The 18,786-nt window shown below is 33.6% G+C and overlaps 2 protein-coding genes and 1 long non-coding RNA gene across 3 annotated transcripts; 1 reads left to right on the top strand and 2 right to left on the bottom strand.

Annotated features, from left to right (window-relative positions):
- Positions 1-362: 362 nt before the first annotated feature.
- Positions 363-2,786, bottom strand: LOC146939325 (peroxidase RIP1-like). The gene is made up of 3 exons (XM_085753054.1): positions 2,484-2,786; positions 1,873-2,067; positions 363-1,067 (listed from the first exon to the last, which is right to left on the bottom strand). Exons 1-3 carry the CDS (start codon positions 2,697-2,699, stop codon positions 504-506), a joined length of 975 nt encoding a protein of 324 aa, XP_085609180.1. The 5' UTR covers positions 2,700-2,786; the 3' UTR covers positions 363-503.
- A 2,024-nt stretch (positions 2,787-4,810) lies between these two features.
- On the bottom strand, positions 4,811-13,459 carry LOC146939324 (DEAD-box ATP-dependent RNA helicase 20-like). Its single transcript, XM_085757391.1, has 14 exons — positions 13,056-13,459; positions 11,679-11,771; positions 11,382-11,546; positions 11,156-11,251; positions 10,728-10,802; positions 10,165-10,326; positions 9,281-9,361; positions 8,813-8,911; positions 8,247-8,342; positions 7,394-7,525; positions 6,197-6,271; positions 5,881-5,970; positions 5,719-5,793; positions 4,811-5,381 (listed from the first exon to the last, which is right to left on the bottom strand). The coding sequence occupies exons 1-14, from the start codon at positions 13,323-13,325 to the stop codon at positions 5,205-5,207; spliced, it is 1,686 nt and encodes a 561-aa protein (XP_085613517.1). The 5' UTR covers positions 13,326-13,459; the 3' UTR covers positions 4,811-5,204.
- A 2,181-nt stretch (positions 13,460-15,640) lies between these two features.
- Positions 15,641-16,198, top strand: LOC146939323 (uncharacterized). Its single transcript, XR_015031622.1, has 2 exons — positions 15,641-15,780; positions 15,881-16,198. It is a non-coding gene; the product is annotated as an uncharacterized LOC146939323 (long non-coding RNA).
- The last annotated feature ends 2,588 nt before the right edge of the window (positions 16,199-18,786 follow it).

The raw sequence follows: 18,786 nt of genomic DNA, 5'->3' as shown, positions 1-18,786 counted from the left end.
TGCTTCTTCAAGATCTCAAGATATCTCAATTATCTCTTAGGATTAGTCCCTGCATGTTGCATGCATTGAACCTGAGAATACTTGGTTCATAAAAAAAAAATGGCAATAAAATTGTACTTAAACCCTACTTAATTAACCACTTATAGCATAAACGCTTATCATATAATTATTTATGTAATAGGCTATTTCTATAACAAAAGATAAAATAAAGTCGGTTGTTTTCATTTAATCTATAAATTATTTTCACAAGTTATCTTAGAAAGCTTGTAAAACTAAGCTAAAACAAATATATCATAAATTATTTTCATAAACTCTCCATACGGTTTAATTAGTGCTTGTGTCAGTGGATATACTCAAATAAGTAAATCCAAACTGACCCCTAATAAAGCAAGAAATTGTTTAACCACAAATAAATTCATATGAATTACAACAAGTTTGAACCAAAATACATCATCAACACATAAACCTTATTCACTCACTTCAAAGTTTTAACCTTGCATATACTAGTTGACTTTTCCACAATAGGTTCTAATCTCTCCAAAGTTTCCAGTAAGAGGCTTTATATTACCCATCTTAATCATGGAAGCTTTAAAATCTCTTGCAAAAGCATCTGAGTCTCTACTATAAAGTTCCACCAACATATCACTTTCACTACCATCTCCCTTAAAGAGTTCTTGATCAGAATGAAAGAGACCTATTTTACTAACCAAATTTTTGTAGTAAGAATTGTCAAATACTTGAGGAGTAAGAAAATCCAATGCTTCAAAATTGTCATCACCACCATGTAAAGGACAATTATCTTGTAAGCATGTTGCAAAGTCAGGGTCTATATTGGTGTCATTGTAAATCCTTTCCCTAAAGGTAGAACACTTAGCCATTCCTATTGTGTGAGCACCAGAAAGTGCTACAAGATCTTTAAGGTTTAGTCCTTGAGACTCAAAGTTAGAAATAAGTTGTGAAAGATTGAAAAGTTGTGAAGGAAGATATGATTCTGCATCTTTCTTTGAAGCATTTCTTGCATCTCTTCTTCCTAATAGAACTTTGTACCAATAGCTTGGACCTCCTAACTATTAAAGAAAAAAAACAATGTTATGTGTACATCAATTTTTATGTCCAACTTGGTATTTTTATAAAAAGAAGTTTATTGTATGAGAAAAACTAGATAAAATTTGGCCCCTGAGAAAAATAAAAATAACTTTTTAATCTTTGAGAAAAAAAAATGGAGACAACTTAGACCCTACATAAACCACCATCATATGGCTTTTTTATCTTGTAAGAACCAATATGTCACTTTTATTTTTTTATAAATTCAGTATCCAATCTAAGAACCGATTAATCCGACTCGACCAATCCTACCACCCACTTACGGGAGGTCCCATTTAAAGACAGAGCATAGCTCCGTATGGACTTAGCCCACCAAAATTAGCATCAGGAGGAATTGAACCTAAGACATTGAGAGAAACACTCCAATATTTCAAGCCAACCACTAGACCAACCTCAAATGGGTTCCAATATGTCACTTTTAATTATTTACGGGGACAAAATTGTCGTATTTTAATTATTGTCAAGATTTAATTGTCTCTTTTGAAACAATGTCATCATAAAACGAACTCAACTTTATGACGGATAGTGGTTCAAATTGAATCTCAACTTTAAGACTCAAATTGAATCTCATAATTTTTTTCAGAGATTAAAATGAGTATTCATTATATGAACTATTGACATGTTTAAAAATTTAATTATAAATTATGTTAATCTAATGATCTATTTAAAAAATTCTAAATAGAGATCTGTATATAAATAACCATAAAGATTTTGAAGGAATAAAAAACCATAAAGATATAACTTAGATAAATGTATGATTCTTCTTACAATGGACACAGCATCACGAGCAACAACTGCTAAGATATCTGCACATGATACCACAGGACCTTTGCAAGCTTTGTCAAGCTCTGCTTTAATTATATCAACCAGCATAAAGCCTTTAAGTGAATCAATATTTCCTTTGGCAGTCTTTTCACCTATGAAGTTAGGGGTGTCATCCAGCAGAACTGATCCATCACACCCCTGTAAATTTAATTTTATTATTATAGCCATAGTCATTTAAGGGAATAATAATAATATATGAACAAATGAAAACTATAGGATATAGAACTAGAAGTGACATATAAAGATCACATGAAATATGCTAAGTTGTTTATTAGAAATTTATTTCTTGGTGCTCAATTAATTATGAATTTAATTTCGATGCACAGTCTTTCCTTCGAAAAAATAATAATTCAATACTCGAAAAAAAAAAAGCGGAAAGAATAACACAGAAGTGTCGGTCTGTCTGAACGCTGGTATATATAAAAAAAAATAAAAAATTGGTGCAATAGCTAGCATGACTATTTTTTAATGCATTCGAAGTGTGGTTTGGATTATATTATTGCAAATACATCTTTGTATATATGTGTAAGTGTTGTTGGGTATAATTAACTTACATTGACAAAACAGTCATGGAAATGCAACCTTAGTAAATGTGCTCCCATGCGTGGTTTAAAATCAAGTTTTTGGCGAACAATTGTGTTAATGATTGACAATGCTTGAGGGCAAACATCGTTGTAAAAATCAGGTGTAAGTTTTGCATTGGAATGAGTTGTAAGAAATGTGGCCATTAAGAGAACAATGAAATAATATTGGATATGATGAAAAGCCATTAGGTTTCTTTTGGCTCAATCTCGACAATAGAAAAGTATTTATTTGTGAATTACTCTATAATAGAATGTGGCAATACTTTTCTTGATTATATGTTGATATTTATATATAATTTGGAAAGAGATTTTTTTTTTAATATAACCATTTAATATTGGTATAAATTATCAACTGTTGTTTAAAAGTGATTAATCGATCTCCATCAAAGAATCTATTAGACATACAAAGTAGGTTGTCTCATGTTTTCCTTTACTCAAGAGTATTTGTTTTCCTTTATTTATAAGCAAAAAGATTATATTACGATAAAACAACTAAAATCTAACTCATAGAGTGCTCAAATTCTATTAGGCTCAATTTCTACGAAAAAGTCTTGTGTGATCACAAGACTTAGACACAACACACAAAAGAAAAAACGGGTAGAAGAAGAAATAATTAAATAATATGTATTTTTATAATAATTAAATAATTTTTTGGTATGCATTCAAATAATTTATGAACATTTCCTTAAATATAAATTTCGTTTCATTTTTTGTCAAGTAGTCTGGTAGTTATAAATTCACCTTTATAAGGTGAATAAGTAAGATGTTTGGGGTTCGAACCCCGACCACTGCATATATTATACATTATCTCTACCATCTGAGTTAAGTTTACGGGAACATAAATTTCATTTTCATGTTGTGATAAAAATAATTTGATGATGAAACATTATGACATGTAGGGTTGTTGTTAAAAATATACCAGTAAAAGAAATTAAAATCCAAATTCATAAACCTTTGCGATACAAGTTTTTTTTTCCTTGCAAGAAATGACTAAATACATATAGCAAAGGTTTATGAAATTTTTTTATGTATAAATTTCGTGTTCATGATAGAATAAAATTATGACAAAAACAGTGTATACAGAGAATCATCATCATAAGAGAAAAATAAACATCACTTTAAAATGGCTTACGTGGTTGTCCATGATGGTAATGGGATGTTCAATTAGTCAACAAACAATCGAAATATTTTTCTACAATTTTGTTCTTTCTTATATACAAAGAGTCGGGTAATAAACCAAATGATGAGAATTGCATATACAATTCACTTGTGTAATACCAATTGGGGAAAATATTTCATTTGAAATAACTTGTGATACACTTTTTACTGAGACATTGGATTTTTGTGGGGTGTGCCACATAATATCTTTCAGAACAAATAGCAATTTTGGCCCCTGAATGTATGACGAGTGGACACAGTAGTTCCTTAATGTATCAAAATTTCAAAATAGTTTTTGATTGTACATTATGTTAGTCAAAATAGTCTCTAACATTAAAATGCTCTGTTAATATTATCAAATCAATCTTCAATTATTTACTTGTAGTCATATCATACTCTATAAGTACTTTCATTTCAATCGTTATATGAAAAGAGTTAATGTCAGCATTGAAGAACTATTTTAACGTCAAAGACTATATTGAAAACAAAGTGCATAATTATAAACTACTTTGGAATTTTAATACTTGAATAACTATCATTTGTTACACATTCAGAGACAAAAATAACTATTTACCTCATCTCATCTTTTACAGTTTGTTTTGCTTCTTACGGATTGGTTGTTGTGATTTGTGATAGATTGGCCAAACAGGACTGAGGAGCAAAAATTAAAAGCGTGGTGGTGGAGGGGTAGTTGCCCCACACTGCAGTGCACAATACCGTCCCTGGCCCCTGCTTCCAAAGAGAATATTTATGCAAAGAGCATAATTGCATTGCCTTTAGGTGGTAGATTTTAAAAAGCAATATGAGTTTGTTGTGGAGGAGGAGGAAGCTGTCAAGGTTGAAAGGGGTTTGCAAGTTGACATTGATAGGTGGGGATGGGATGTGTTGGAAGAAGACAGTTTGCATACAAATTCCAATTACTAATAGATTTGCTTATATGTTGCACAAATAAGGACAGAAAAGAGGGGGAGGGTTATGAATATATAAATTAGGAGGTTATTCAGACAATTGAAAACATACTCGATCAATAGCTTGTCACATAATATGAAGATTCAAAAAGCTATAATATGGCAACAGTGAAACTTGCCCTTTAGCTTACTAGTGTATCTTTTTCTGGATGAAATAATGGATGTTATAAATTTTCTAATGATTGAAAAAACTAGTCATTTGATTGTTAGAAAAAAGATACAATTATGAATGGTTTAAACAAAGGATAAAATTGAATGAAATGAAACAATCGTTACACCAAAACTTGACAACTCTACAAATTTAACTAATAGATTTGACGCGACACAAATTTAATGAAACTTCTGTTTCTATGATTACACGAGATGCATTACCTACATGACGACTCTACAAATGGTGTCTAGGAAGCTACTCGTTCGTTACCAGTGTGCTAGCTACAACGTGAGAAACAGTACACAGACATGCAAACTTAACTCGTCCATCTCCAGTATCTGCCAAACAACAAACCTATAGATGACAGTTAGCAACTGTCATTAATCAAATGTATGGGAGGCATCGAAAACTTCATCAATCATCCCATGCACTATCAGCCGTGCCCTCTCCTTTACTGTTTGAGGCAGCAATCATGAATCTATACTTATCTTCTATGTTAATTGAAGCAGCTCCCGGTCCAAGGTGTTTTGATAAAGCAATGTTTGCCTCTTTGTGTGCAGCTGCTGCTTCTTTCTCCTTCCTTCTGGCAACCTAGAATGCAATAGTAAATAAAGTTAAATGCAAAGCACGCTGTTGATATAATAGTTTGAATTTGACAGTGTTTGGGAGAAATTAAGCACCTAGGACACAAATCTTAACACTTGCTTATAATACTAATCTAGGCCAAGTGCAAGTATAATCTAAATCAGTACAAGTATAATAAAGCTAATTATCCTTTACTAGTTTTCCATTGAAAAGTGGGTTAAAAGTTAAAACTAAAGAATCAGATTCCTGTAAAATTATAATGAAAGCTTATTCCTTATTTTTCACCCCATATTAAGGGTATACCAAATGGACCACAAATATCCCAGAAGAGCAGAAACAGTACCTTCCCAGTAGCAAATGCCACAGCGTTCCCAGATTCAGCATCAGCTATGGCTTTCCTTATATTTGACACAAGGAACTATAAAAGAACCATATTAATGTTTAAACCAAGAGAAAAATCGCAGTTCGGTTTTTTTATCCTTAAAGAAAAGAGGATAACACGTACCATGTCACGATCAGTGTAAAAGGAGGTGGCTATGCCAGTTGATCCTGCACGCCCTGTCCTTCCAATTCGGTGTATATAATCTTCTGTGGTCTATAATTGAGGCAGCCATAACTGAAGCTTCAGGTATTGCATTTATCGAGGAAATTAATTGACAGAAAACTGCTAGGCAAATGAGATGCCAACAAGCAGTAGCAGAATGGCAATCCACTGACTTGTGGAAAATCTCCACACATTTTCAGATAATCTATTCTTTGGGGAATACAGACAAAACTCTATAATCAAGTAGCTTTTGCTTGAAGTAGAATTGCAGATGTACCTTTGGAAGATCAAGATTGATGACGTGTGACACTCCTGTGACATCCAATCCCCGAGATGCAACATCGGTGGCAACCTGCATGATACAATACACTGATTAATATGGATGGAGGATAAAAAATCCCAAAACTTTATTTATTGCAGTTATGCAAAATTGCAGAGAATCCAAACTTTTAGCTAGAAATTCCTGAAGCAAAAAAGAATGGACAACATGAAGTATCAAAATTCATAGGTTCAAATTGTTACACATGCAGACAATGCAGAGCATGGTATGTCAGATGTCCGTAGTGTTATTTGTCTTGTCTGTTGCCAACTGTTAAGAGGGAAATAGTTAGTGGGGTTTGGATGGTTAGAAGAAATAAGGCATGTTGCATATATAAATAAAAGGACGGTTGAGAAAGACGGACATCTAGTCATATGAGAGATATTTGGTGCCTTCGGGCTTTTGGGGAAGGGGGGCAGACCATAGAAGTTCTGCATGTTAGTAGCTGTATTCAGGTGTAATTTCCCTTTTTAATTAGATGTACACGGTTTCTATCAACTAGTATCGGAGCCCAGATCATGGAGCTGTGGGATAAACTGTTTAGAGGACTCAGCAAGAAAGAAGACAGGCATTCTTGAATTGTTGAAGAACTTCCAGGGTCTGCTCCTGCGTAGCCCAAAGGCCCAAATCTCTCTCTGACTACTAGATGCTTCTTTCTCTCAACCCTTCCTCTTATTTACAGACCTCAATCTTTCCTCCTATCCTATCTACAAGCAACATGCCTTATTTCTTGTAACTATCCCAATCCAACAAACTCCATCACTAAAGACATAACATGGTACTTTAACAAGTTAAGTAAATTGATGAACAACATATAGAGAAAATGTTTAGATTGTAAGAAGAACCATTTGAACCGATATATTATATTTACTTATTTTCCCTATTTGATTCAACAAAGGAATTTCATTTAGCGAACAAAGGGAGTACAGCAAGCCAAGGCTGGCTTCACTATATTTTGACAAGTGATGCCTGGCTTAACTGCACTCTTCAAAAATATTTTCGTTATTGCTAAATATCCATCCAATTAGTTGTGATGATTCATGACAAAATATTGCAGAGAACTACAGAACTTTCAAGGGAAGAAAAGAAAAACTGAAGACAGTGATGTACTGATAAAGTCAAGAGTATAGTGCACTGGTAGAGTAGAGGAGATACCAAAATGCTTGTTGAGCTACTCCGAAAATCATGCAAGGCAGCCTCTCTTTCACTCTGACTGCGGCCGCCATGCAGAGAAACTGCAGATAATCCTTGAGCAATTAATGCTTCAGCAACTTCATCACACCTTGTCTACATGCACATAAAAAATTCAAGCATGAAAATATCAATTCTCCGACAGGCTACTCAAATACTTTTTTCATAAAAATTATAAGGTCTTCAACTTCGACCCTGGTGCGTTCAGAACACAAAAATAGCATAATAGGCTGGTATAATATGGATGGAAACAGAGAAACACGAAAAAAGAAAAGGTTATGCGTAACAAGTGTTAAGGAAACCAAAAGTAGTAGTTTTGCATTGGATTCAACAATATTTTATAACTTTTAAAAAATTAAATTCATCATTTTCCAATGCAATATTTCAATTTTTATCCTCTTAAACAATACCCTAAGGGCACTCTTTAGCATTTCCCTAAAAGAAAAGGTAACTCTGATAGAAAACTCTACCAACCAAGGCCTAAACGGTTTCCCTCAAAAATAATACCCTTGGTGTACCTCTCTCTAAAACAGAATACTATCATGATACACTCCCTTATAACTACCTAATGATATGCCATTCTGTCTCTCACCTGCCATCTCAGCACTTCTATTTGTTGTTGTTACGCCTGCTATGGTAAACCTTCCAAACCATGGCCCTGTTTCCCACATTTTGTATCAGCTGGCCTATATCTCGTTCTTTCTATCAGACTCCATATCAAACTACCCACTTTTGATTTCTTGCAAGTAAGCATATATATGACAAGCCTAAAGTAGATATGATACTATACATAGCATGGATACAGAATAAAGCTGACCTTTCTCTCAACAAACACAATTGTCAACGGAAATGGATGACCACACTTTTCAGCCTGTGATGCCTCCTCTACAAGCAAATCTAGAAGTCGATCAATCTACAAGAACATGACAAGATTTTAGAACAGAAACTAAAAGATTGAGAAAGACAAACTAAAAATAGAAAGAAAAAAGAATGAAGAGAAGAATGACACATTTTTTAAAAAACGAAGTGTAAACAATTGTAAATAAACTAAATAATATATCCATTTTCACTCATCATTACTCTCATTTTTCTCCATTATCTCAAAATTTTCTAATCCCATCTTGCTTTCTATCCACATCATTACTTTATGTGCACATGTTGTCACATGTCCAGTATTTAAAAATTTGCATGCAACTACATTCAGCAGAATACCAGTTGCTCTAGAAACAAGGGGAATGAAAACAAGAACTTCAGAAATTTAAAAAACAATATTTCAGAACTGGTGATAGCTGCAAACATTCAAGGAAACTTGAAACTAAATTGATAAATTTTAACCCAGCTCATAACAAAAATATTCAATTTCTGTTAGATTACTCTATGTACCTTCTCATTTTCAGAAACCTTCACAAGAGTTTGTGAAACATTAGTTGTTGGGCTGCTCATTTTTCCCACCTTAACTTGCACGGGGCTAGCTAAGTACTCCTGAAAATTCAAAAGATGACCAATGAACTTAGATAGAATCTTTCAACAACTGATTAAAACGAAAAATCTTGATGAAAAATAATTTTAAAAGGATATATTTTGGGATATCATCTTTTATCATATATGGGCAGAAAAGATATCTAAAAAGAAAGTGATTTCAAATATTAAACTTACATCTACAATTCAAGATGCTATTGTGCTACTATTTTTATGATCGAGCAGCAGAGCTGCTGATTTGTGGAAAGCAAATTATGATGCTGGAATTATTTTGCTATACTCACAAAAAGTCACTTCATATTATTAAAACATGGCTCAAAGGAGAATAATGACTTTGAAAAACTCAGGAGCCAAGCACAAAGGAAAACTGACCTTTGACAACGCTTCAATCTCCACAGGCATAGTTGCACTGAACAGTAGTGTTTGATGCTTCTCGGGAAGACTTCTCATTATCTGAGGATGATATTTGAAAATATATATATATTCTTCAATAATCAAGACTAAAATAAATAAAACTGATGAAAGCTTGAATCTTAGAATGAAAATGAATTTTCTATCAAGACGAGAGGCAAAAATTTATTGCTTGAATTTGCTTTGGGAACAGTAACCATAATTTGCTTATTTACAGAGATATTCACCAGAAATATTCTTAAAAAAATAAGACGCATTTAAGTCATGGGAACCCCTAATATGCACCTTAAAAAATGGGTACAGTGGTGGACCCTTTCACTTTTACCTGCTATAGCAGGTTATTCCACTATTTTCCTTCTGTTTTACATTTAAATATTTGGGAATCTGAGACTGACTCTGTTGATGGAAATGCCTTGCATCAAGCCAAATGGAACTTGTGTGAACTTGGGTGATTTTATGGATTTAATTGACAGCTCCTCTCTGATGAACTAACCTGGTTAACTTTCTGTACTCAAAATCTTAAAGATCACTATTACCTATATCTTAACAAACATAAATGTTGTCATTTTTAACCTGCTTCTCTTTTTACTTTCATTAACAAAACTAGTTAGAGGGCTGCAAATCTACTTTGCCATAACCAAATCGTTAAATAAGTTGCCACTTTAAAATGAGATGGAATGGGATCTGAACATTAGATGAAGTGAAAAGGAAAAGAGTTCAAGAATTTGAACATACGATGTTACACTACAATGAAGAAGTTGCACTATTTATATTAAATTAGGAATATAATTGTCTTCAAAATAAAGGAAAACCCCAACACAATAGAGAATAACTCCAACGCTAACCTCTCTTATCTGCGGTTCAAAACCCATATCAAGCATTCTATCTGCCTCGTCTAGAACAACATAAGAAATTCTAGAGAGGGAAGTGTTGCCTTGTTGTAAGTGGTCAATGAACCTTCCAGGGGTGGCAACTGCTATTTCAACTCCCGCTCTTAGTTCAGACCTCTGCCATAGAGACCAGAAAGAAACATACACATAATCATGTTGCTAGAAAGAAAGCATACACAAAAATCCTTGTATCCAAAACTTTTACTTGGTTGAAATAATATCAGCGTTCAGCATCTGTCTACAAACTAGGCTAGACATATAACACTATCAGCCTATTGGGAGAACTAGCTGTCTTTAAACTAAAAACACAAATTGATCCCATGTCCAAGGCAACAAAGAATTGACATCAAGGATTTACGATAGCTTAAACATATTTAACACACAAAGACTTATATCATGGATGCTCTTTGACCATATTTAACAGAATTTTGTAATGCCAACAAGTCAAAGAATAGACATCATTGTTTTTTGACCAAGCTATCACAAGAAAAAAAAAATATTGTGTTACATTTAATTACCTGCTTTTCGATGTTAGTTCCACCGACAACTATGGCAGTTTTAAATGACTCAAGAGATCTGCTAAAAGCTTGGACCTGCCAAAAGTCAAAACAACATAGATAAAAAGGGATGATTCATAGAAAGAAATGCATTGGTGTGAATCATAGTTTCAGGCATAAAAAGAAAATATGTTAATCACAAAATTAAACAGCAGATAATTCAAATAATATAGCAAGAATTTTGTACCCATTGCAAATTATTTATGTAAGAACTAAGAATCCAAATTCCAAATAGCAAGTGATAGAGAACGGACAAGCTCAGCATCACAAAAGATGGCAACAAATAACTTTGAAGATTTGTATCCGCAAAATAAAATAAAAAAATACTTCTCAGGGAAGAGCTGGGGGGGGGGGGGGGGGGGGGGGGGGGGGGGGGTGATATATATTACCTCTTTTTCTATTTGTTGAGCAAGTTCTCTAGTAGGAGCCAAAACTAATGCCAGGGGACCATCTCCACGCCGGATTGGAGGTTGGGCCAAGCAATGCTAAAACAGAAAGAAAAAAAATTAAATTACAAGGTAAAGGATAATCATTTACAGTTGGTTGTTTTTCACCACACAGTAATTAAAGATATCAAAATGTCCAATGAAGTCTGCATGAACAAAAAGTTCATACCTGTATCATAGGAATTGTGAAAGCTGCAGTCTTCCCACTACCAGTTTCAGCACAACCCAAAAGATCCCTTCCACTGAGAGCAATAGGCATGGCCTGTGCCTGGATAGAAGTTGGCCTGGTGTAATCATGATAAGCAATGTCCTTCATGATACTTGGATGCAAACACTGGTACAAAGAAAATCACAATTTTACACACATTTGCAATAGCAGCGCATGTTTTTTCTGTTACGCTAGTTCTAGCTCATCATTAGCTAGAATAAATATAAATATGATTAAATAATTGGAAAAATAAAATACCATATCATTAAATGATTCTATAGGTGCAGGTGCAGCAGGAGAATCAGACGAAACAGTAACGTCAAGATTTAGCCGATGGCGGACCTCTTCAATCTGGATGTAATAAACAAGCACTACAATTCAGCAACCATATTTTTTCACGTGATCATATAACGAGAGAGAACATGTACCCACTGAAATAACAGGATATCAATACAAGTATATAAAGGTAAAAGCTACCCTAAATCAAGAGAGAGACTATTCAGATGGGCAACGGTGAAGAGCAAGAGCGCCACCCCACCCCAACCCCCACCCCCGATTGGGAGATTGTTGGAACCAATTCAGCAAAATAAATTAGTAGAATTCATGATGTTTAAGAAAAACTGATAACATTCCTTGGTAAACCAGTGTTGGAGCCAATTTCACTTTTCATCCAAAGATAAATGGTAACTATAATCCTTTTTTTTGTCTTTGATTAGAATCCCTACAAAAAACAGTGGTAGGAATTTCCTTCCGGCCAGTGTATCGTAGTTCACTAAAACTCTAGTGTAGTAAGTGTTGTCAATAGTGGATAGCGGAAAATAGCGGATTGTTAAAATTCTACTATACAGTAGTGCTATAGCCGCAATATAACAACATTTTGTACTGGGTAGTGTATCACGACAATATAGCTGCTATATAACAACATTTTGTACTAAGTAGTGTATCACAAAGACAATAGCAGTTTGTCCAAATTCAGCTGCTATAGTAGTATAACGCCACTATAGCTTGCTATTCAACAACAGTTCTAGCCGTCTAAATGGAGTAACAGTCCATTTCCACGACAACCGAAAATCACCGTTAACAGTTTAACCTACTTATTCACTACAATTACAAAACCTACACCCAAAATAACAAACTCCCCAAGAATACAATACCATCCTACACTTCCACATCCAACAAAAAGCACCTTCAACCTCAATTTAGTTAAAATTACACCACTTGTCTAATTTTCATAGCTACACACATTACACTGCCAAATGCCAATAACCACAATGCCGTAATCATATTCTAATTCTAATTAAACCATAACTTCACAATCAACTTCCTAAACTAATATAGCACCGACACGACACTTCTGATCGAAGATGTGTCAAGTGTTTGACACCGACACATTACATTGAATTACGTCATTTTCTCAAATTATCGGTATCCATGTTTTACATAAATAGCAATTCACGTAATCATACTCTAGTGAATATCTGAAACACCACTTCAATTCAAATACAACTTCAATGAAAAAAAAATAAAAAATACACTGCGAATGCATCAAGATTAACACTAAGAACAAAAAACGAAATTAAAATCAGCTAAAAAACGTAAAACCCTAAAAACACGAATTTCAAAATGAAGTGTAACCTGGTCAGGGTTCATGCGAGAAACGCGTTCAGAAGGTTGCCATTTAGGGAAGACAGTATCAGGAACGGCGGCGATAGTCCTCGACGACGGAGGAGCGGCGGAGGTACGGCGAGAGGCATTGAAGAGAGAAGGAGTGTTGGAATGTGAGTTTGAGAATGCGAGGTTGTTGTTGTGATGGTGGTGGTGGTGGTGGTTGTCTAGGGTTCCGGTGGTGGTGGAGACGGTGGTTGAACTCGCCGCGTTTCTCAAGTGTGGAGGAACATACGACATCGTTTTGGTTAATCTAAATTCTCGAGAGGTTTTGTGATGATAACAGAAGATGAATGAATAGAATAAGTAGTGAAAGGTAGTGAGAGTGAAGAGGTCGGGTGGGGGGTGTGTTGATAAATGATAACGATGCTGATAACAATAACAATAACATGATGATGAATAAATCATACCAATTTTATTTTCGTAGCTTTTTTAGGATAAATGATATTAATTGTATACGTATCGTGTCAGTGAACTTAGCTCTAGTTGATATTAATATTGCATATTATATGCAGGAGTCGGAGATTCGAACCTTAGACACTCAACTTCTCCACATTCGAAATGTGTGATCTCTAGCTCCCAAGCTACTTGACAAAAAAAAAAAGTTAACTATGAATCATGCTAACTCGAACATAATTTGAGGTTTGATTAATAATTAACTTGTTGAATTTACTTTCTAAACCGAATGTGAGTTGAAAACAAAATGAAATTTGTTAATTAAATAATTTGAAGTTGAGTCGTGTATAAGTAGTTTTGTTCGATAATATACATGTGGGTATGAACTTGTATTGTGTTTATCCTTTAGTCCAATATTTGCCTTTTACTGTTTATTTAAAATATATTTTCTAAATTATATGCAGTATTTCAATATGGGTGGATAAAATTGCTCATATGTTGAGACCATAGTCGGTTTTAAGATTTTCAAAGCTTCAATCTTTCTATCGTTATGCGGTCAAAAAAGTTTATAATCTTTTGACAACTTGATGACAATTTTAATCATGTTTTGTAGCTTAAGCAAATTCCACTTAAGGTTAATATTTTTATTTGGTGTTTGTTCTTAATAGATTAACAACAAAAATGAATCTGTTTAGGAAAAATATTTTGGATTACAATGATTCTTTGTACACAGCTACTTGTGGCATTGTGAAGGATCAAGACCATTTGTTTTTTTACTTGTGCTTTCTACAGTCAACTTTGATTTTTGATATCGGGTTGGCTAGGTTTTTCTACGACTTTTCATGGTTTGTTAATTGAACATTTTACTCAATTTGAAGATCTTAGGGGTTTTGCAATAAGTCTCATTTGGCTTTTAACATAATTTGGATTTCAATTCTTTTTATTATTTAGAATGATCGCAATAGGAGACATTTTCATATGCATAACGATATTCGTTCATTCAAATTGATAGAATATATCAGATACAATAACATGATCAATATCGCTAAAAACGTTAAGGATGAAACTGCAAACAAACTCGTGTCACCCAAGTTAATAGCATGCAACGGAAAAATGCCTACAAATAATATGATAAAATTTAAATCACCATAATATCCATGTCTCCAGATCTGCAACATTGACTTTCAGATCATTGATTGAATTTGTGATTGCCTGAAGTTAATCTTTCAATAGGAATCAAACGAACACCACATCAAGACGCGAAATCAAACAACGCCGCACAAGACAACGAACAACAAAACGTCGCACTCATACAACGAAATCACAAAAGGAAAAACTTGATATATGTGAAAATCACTTATTTAGATGGAAAGAAATGGAAAAAAGATGCAGAGGAGTGATTTTATGTCAAAAAAATGACCTAAAATCACCCCTCCTTGATGAGTAAAAGAGAAAAACAACTTAGAGAGAAAGTGGAGTTTCTCTCAATAAAAAACTAGGGCCGGCTCCATAAAAATTATATTCCTTAAAAAAAAAAAAAACGAGGTTTCATTCCTTTGCTTATGAATGTCATTCTCAGGACTGGTGAATAAGTGTTGAAGAATTCTATATTTTTCTCTGTCAAAAACTTTTTTCTACAAGGTGAGTCGTTTATTTAACAAGTGAATCATTGGATTTTAGTTTCTTTTTACAAAATTCAAATACAATCGATTGCTTTGCAACCATGAGACAAGTTTACTAAGTGTCATGTTGAGTTAGACTCTTGAGAATCCATTTGACCTCTACTATAAATTATGGATCACATGAAATCCAACAATATTATATATCTTTTGTACTTGTCCCTTTTCCGTCATACGAAAGGTTGGAAAATAATTGAAACTTGGTGAAATAAAAATTAATTCTTATGAATGTTATGTTTTTTTTTTTTTTGACAGAAATGAATGTTATGTTTTTCATCCTAAAAAAAAAAGTTTTTCATGTGAGTGCACAATGTTGTTATATATTTTAAAGACATTTAATAACGATTCGAATTTTAGAAAGGATGAAAAAAGTTTAATAATTGTACTAAAGGAAAAACACAACAATTTGATGTACTTAAGAGACGTTTTCTTACAACTCCATAAACATTAAAATTTATTTAATGCATGTAAGGAGAAGATAAGTTCCGTAAACTATAAAGTGATAAAATCATATTCTATTTCTTACATGCACTTTGGAGAAAATATGGCTAAAACTGTCAAGTTTATATTTTTTCTTATTATTTTTATTTCCGTATTTCTCGTTGGAATGAACCGCCGAGGTAATCCATTTTTGGATGTTTTAAATTTCCTTAATTACTTTCTATATAATATTTTATCTCATTTGAGTAACACTCTTTTATTCTCTTTTTTCATTACAAGAGACCATGAATGTGAACAAGATTTTGATTGTCCGAAATCTACATGTATGTTTTCTTGGAAACCGACGTGTGTAAAGCCATATTTTCTTATGATCAATCAACATAGGTATAACTATTGTGCATGTACGTGAGCAATGTGCCCTCTAAGATTCTGCTGCAAAATTCAATAAGTTTTCATTTAGTTATTGTGTTGGCATGCAATAACAATAATATGAATTTTTTATTTTTATATTTTCACAGACCATGTAATTATGCCTTTGTACTCTAAGATAAGAGTAATGAAACGAAATAAGGAATAAAATAATATTATTTAGATTTTCTTTTTCGCGTACTCTCTTAATTTTGGAGATTTCAGCATATACTTCAATTCACACATATCACATTATCTTTTCAACCTTACCGCCTATCAAAATATCTTTACTAAATAAGTTCAAAAGTAGTTATTATATTACTTCTAAGCCTATAATTTTATTCATAATATTATTACACTTATGAGTTTTTCACATACTTCAATTTATAATTCTCTTACACACTTTAATTGTTCAAATTGACACTATAATATACGCAAAATGACACTTTAATTGTTCAATGTATAAGGCCATTCCCTAAATTTGCAAGCTTGTTTTTATAAGGTCATATAAGAACTTCACCATAAAATTTTAAATTTTTTAAATGAGTGCCAGATTATTTCTTCTTTCAATCTTCCAAGAAGCTATTATTTCTTGTTATAAAGATAGAGTGCATACTTTTTCCCTTTTGAATGCTGAATATTTGGCATTATATAGAGAAGGTAAGACCTTAAAAATTCGAGAACAAACCAAAATCCTTATTTATTAATTTTGTTACGTCTGCAGCAACTTAACCAAATTTTTCCCGCTCATTTGCTTTATTAGGTTTGCAATTATTTAACCTAACAAATTTCATCTAAAAAAATGCATTGCACACCAATTTCATTCCTATCCGTTTGCCTTTTTTTTTTTTTGAAGAAAATAGTTTTTACCATATCAATGATCTTACGGATTAAAGATTATTTATTGGTCTCAATTATAGTCGAGAAAACCCGTGCGACGCATGGGTCAAAAGTCTAGTATATTCTTAACTTTTCTTTCTTTTTGATGCGGATAAGTATGACTTGGATAACAAGCTAGTTTCAATGAGTACTTGATAATAAAAAAATGATGAAGAAAATTAGCAATGAGAGACAATGATGCGGATAAGTATGACTTGGATAACAAGCTAGTTTCAATGAGTACTTGATAATAAAAAAATGATGAAGAAAATTAGCAATGAGAGACAATAAAAAAAAAAAGGAAAATGCAGACACTTAATACATTTTCAACAACGTCATTTTTACGTTATTTCAACAACGTCATAAACCATCCTTTCAAAAAAAAAAAAAAACAACGTCATAAACCATGTTTTTTTTATAAAACTTCTAACTTTTATACCAAAAACGTCTTTTTTTTTTCCAATGAATTACATCTTTTTTCTAATTGCAAATTTCTACGGCACACCCGTAAATTAAAGTGTATCAGTACTCTTGTTTAAAAAATTTATAAATTAACTATCATTTTTTTATGAAAAATAGTTGTTTATTGACATTTATAGTTTATAAAATATCATTTCATAAACCGGTCCAATCTACTCATTGTAATATCATCACCGCGATACCAGGTAAATAAACGACCACAAATAGATAAATCAATCAACAAGCCATCTTCAATAAATTTATTGAACCTGTCTGCATCCGCCTGTCGAAAAACCGCATTTCTACCTCTTCTCTCATTACAGCTACGAACGGAATTAAAATCCCCACAAACGCACAGACAAGAATCATTCTTACTCAACACATAAGTTGTCAGCCTATCCCACAAAATATTTTTGGGCACAGCGTCGCACGGTGCATACACATTTACAATGAAAACATCTTCACCAGTTTGAATAATCGTGCCACTAATTACCAACACATGATCAAAGCTCATTGAAAACCAAACATTAAGTCGGGTAGTGTAACACCCACGACAGACGAGAGCAGGGGAGTGATCGCCGGTGCACAAGGCACGACAATGAGCGGCTCCCGACAGCTTCTAGAGGAACCGAATCACATCGGAATGAGAGGGATCCTGAGGCCGTGTAGGTATGGGACTACATGGTTGAAGGAAGGCTTATAAGAATTGTTTGGTACTACCTATATCAACAAGATGCATTTTGGAGTAGTCTTTGGATGGGTGACCTACCGGGAAGTTTCCCAGGAAGTACCGGGAAGTTTCCCAGTAAGCGTGTGAGTGAGGACAAAACACGCTGAAAAGACTCGTGTTGGTTTGTAGGGTCAGTCGACAATGTTTAAAGCAGTCTGGGATGTTACAGGTAGAATCCCACACTGTTATCAATCCTCCTAAAGCTCCCACCGAAGGTTTAAAAGAAGTAGCTCACCAACGGGGTCTCTCCGATCATGTGCCTCTTTTTTTACATGTTGATGAGTCTAATTGGGGACCTCGTCCTTTGCGGATGCTAAAGTGTTGGTCAGATTATCCAGGATATGCCGAATTTGTTTGTGACAAATGGGGTTCTTTCAGTATTCATGGTTGGGGAAGCTTTGTGTTGAAACAGAAGCTCAAATTGATAAAAGCTTGTTTAAAAGATTGGCATCAAAAGCATTCGCAGAATATGGAAGGTAAGATGTTAGAAGCTAAAAATCGCATTTCTTTTTTGGATTCTAAAGGGGAATCGATTGTGCTTCACGATGAGGAAGTGCAGGAACTGCATGAATTATCAGTCAGTTTGCATTCCATGGCGCGTACTCAAACTAGTATTAATCGGTAGAAGTCTCGGATGAATTGGTTACAAGAGGGGGATGCGAATTCAAAAAAATTTCATGGTATCATGTCTAACCGACGGCGTCGTAAT

This window comes from Medicago sativa, chromosome 3 (assembly GCF_051527215.1).
Source record: "Medicago sativa cultivar Bolivia chromosome 3, Bolivia_mono, whole genome shotgun sequence".
In the NCBI taxonomy this organism is placed as follows: domain Eukaryota; kingdom Viridiplantae; phylum Streptophyta; class Magnoliopsida; order Fabales; family Fabaceae; genus Medicago; species Medicago sativa.
This window is presented reverse-complemented; position numbering and strand designations above follow the sequence as displayed.

Bases quoted from the DNA above. Each gene is read 5' to 3' on its own strand.
- LOC146939324 (XM_085757391.1), bottom strand. From the start codon at position 13,325: ATGTCGTATGTTCCTCCACACTTGAGAAACGCGGCGAGTTCAACCACC. The intron at 9,362-10,164 runs GTTAGCGTTGGA...TATCATCCTCAG, and splicing joins TTGAACCGCAGATAAGAGAG to ATAATGAGAAGTCTTCCCGA. The intron at 8,343-8,812 runs GTACATAGAGTA...ATGTTCTTGTAG, and splicing joins AGGTTTCTGAAAATGAGAAG to ATTGATCGACTTCTAGATTT.
- LOC146939325 (XM_085753054.1), bottom strand. From the start codon at position 2,699: ATGGCTTTTCATCATATCCAATATTATTTCATTGTTCTCTTAATGGCC. The intron at 2,068-2,483 runs GTAAGTTAATTA...TTAAATTTACAG, and splicing joins TCCATGACTGTTTTGTCAAT to GGGTGTGATGGATCAGTTCT. The intron at 1,068-1,872 runs GTAAGAAGAATC...TTTCTTTAATAG, and splicing joins CTCGTGATGCTGTGTCCATT to TTAGGAGGTCCAAGCTATTG.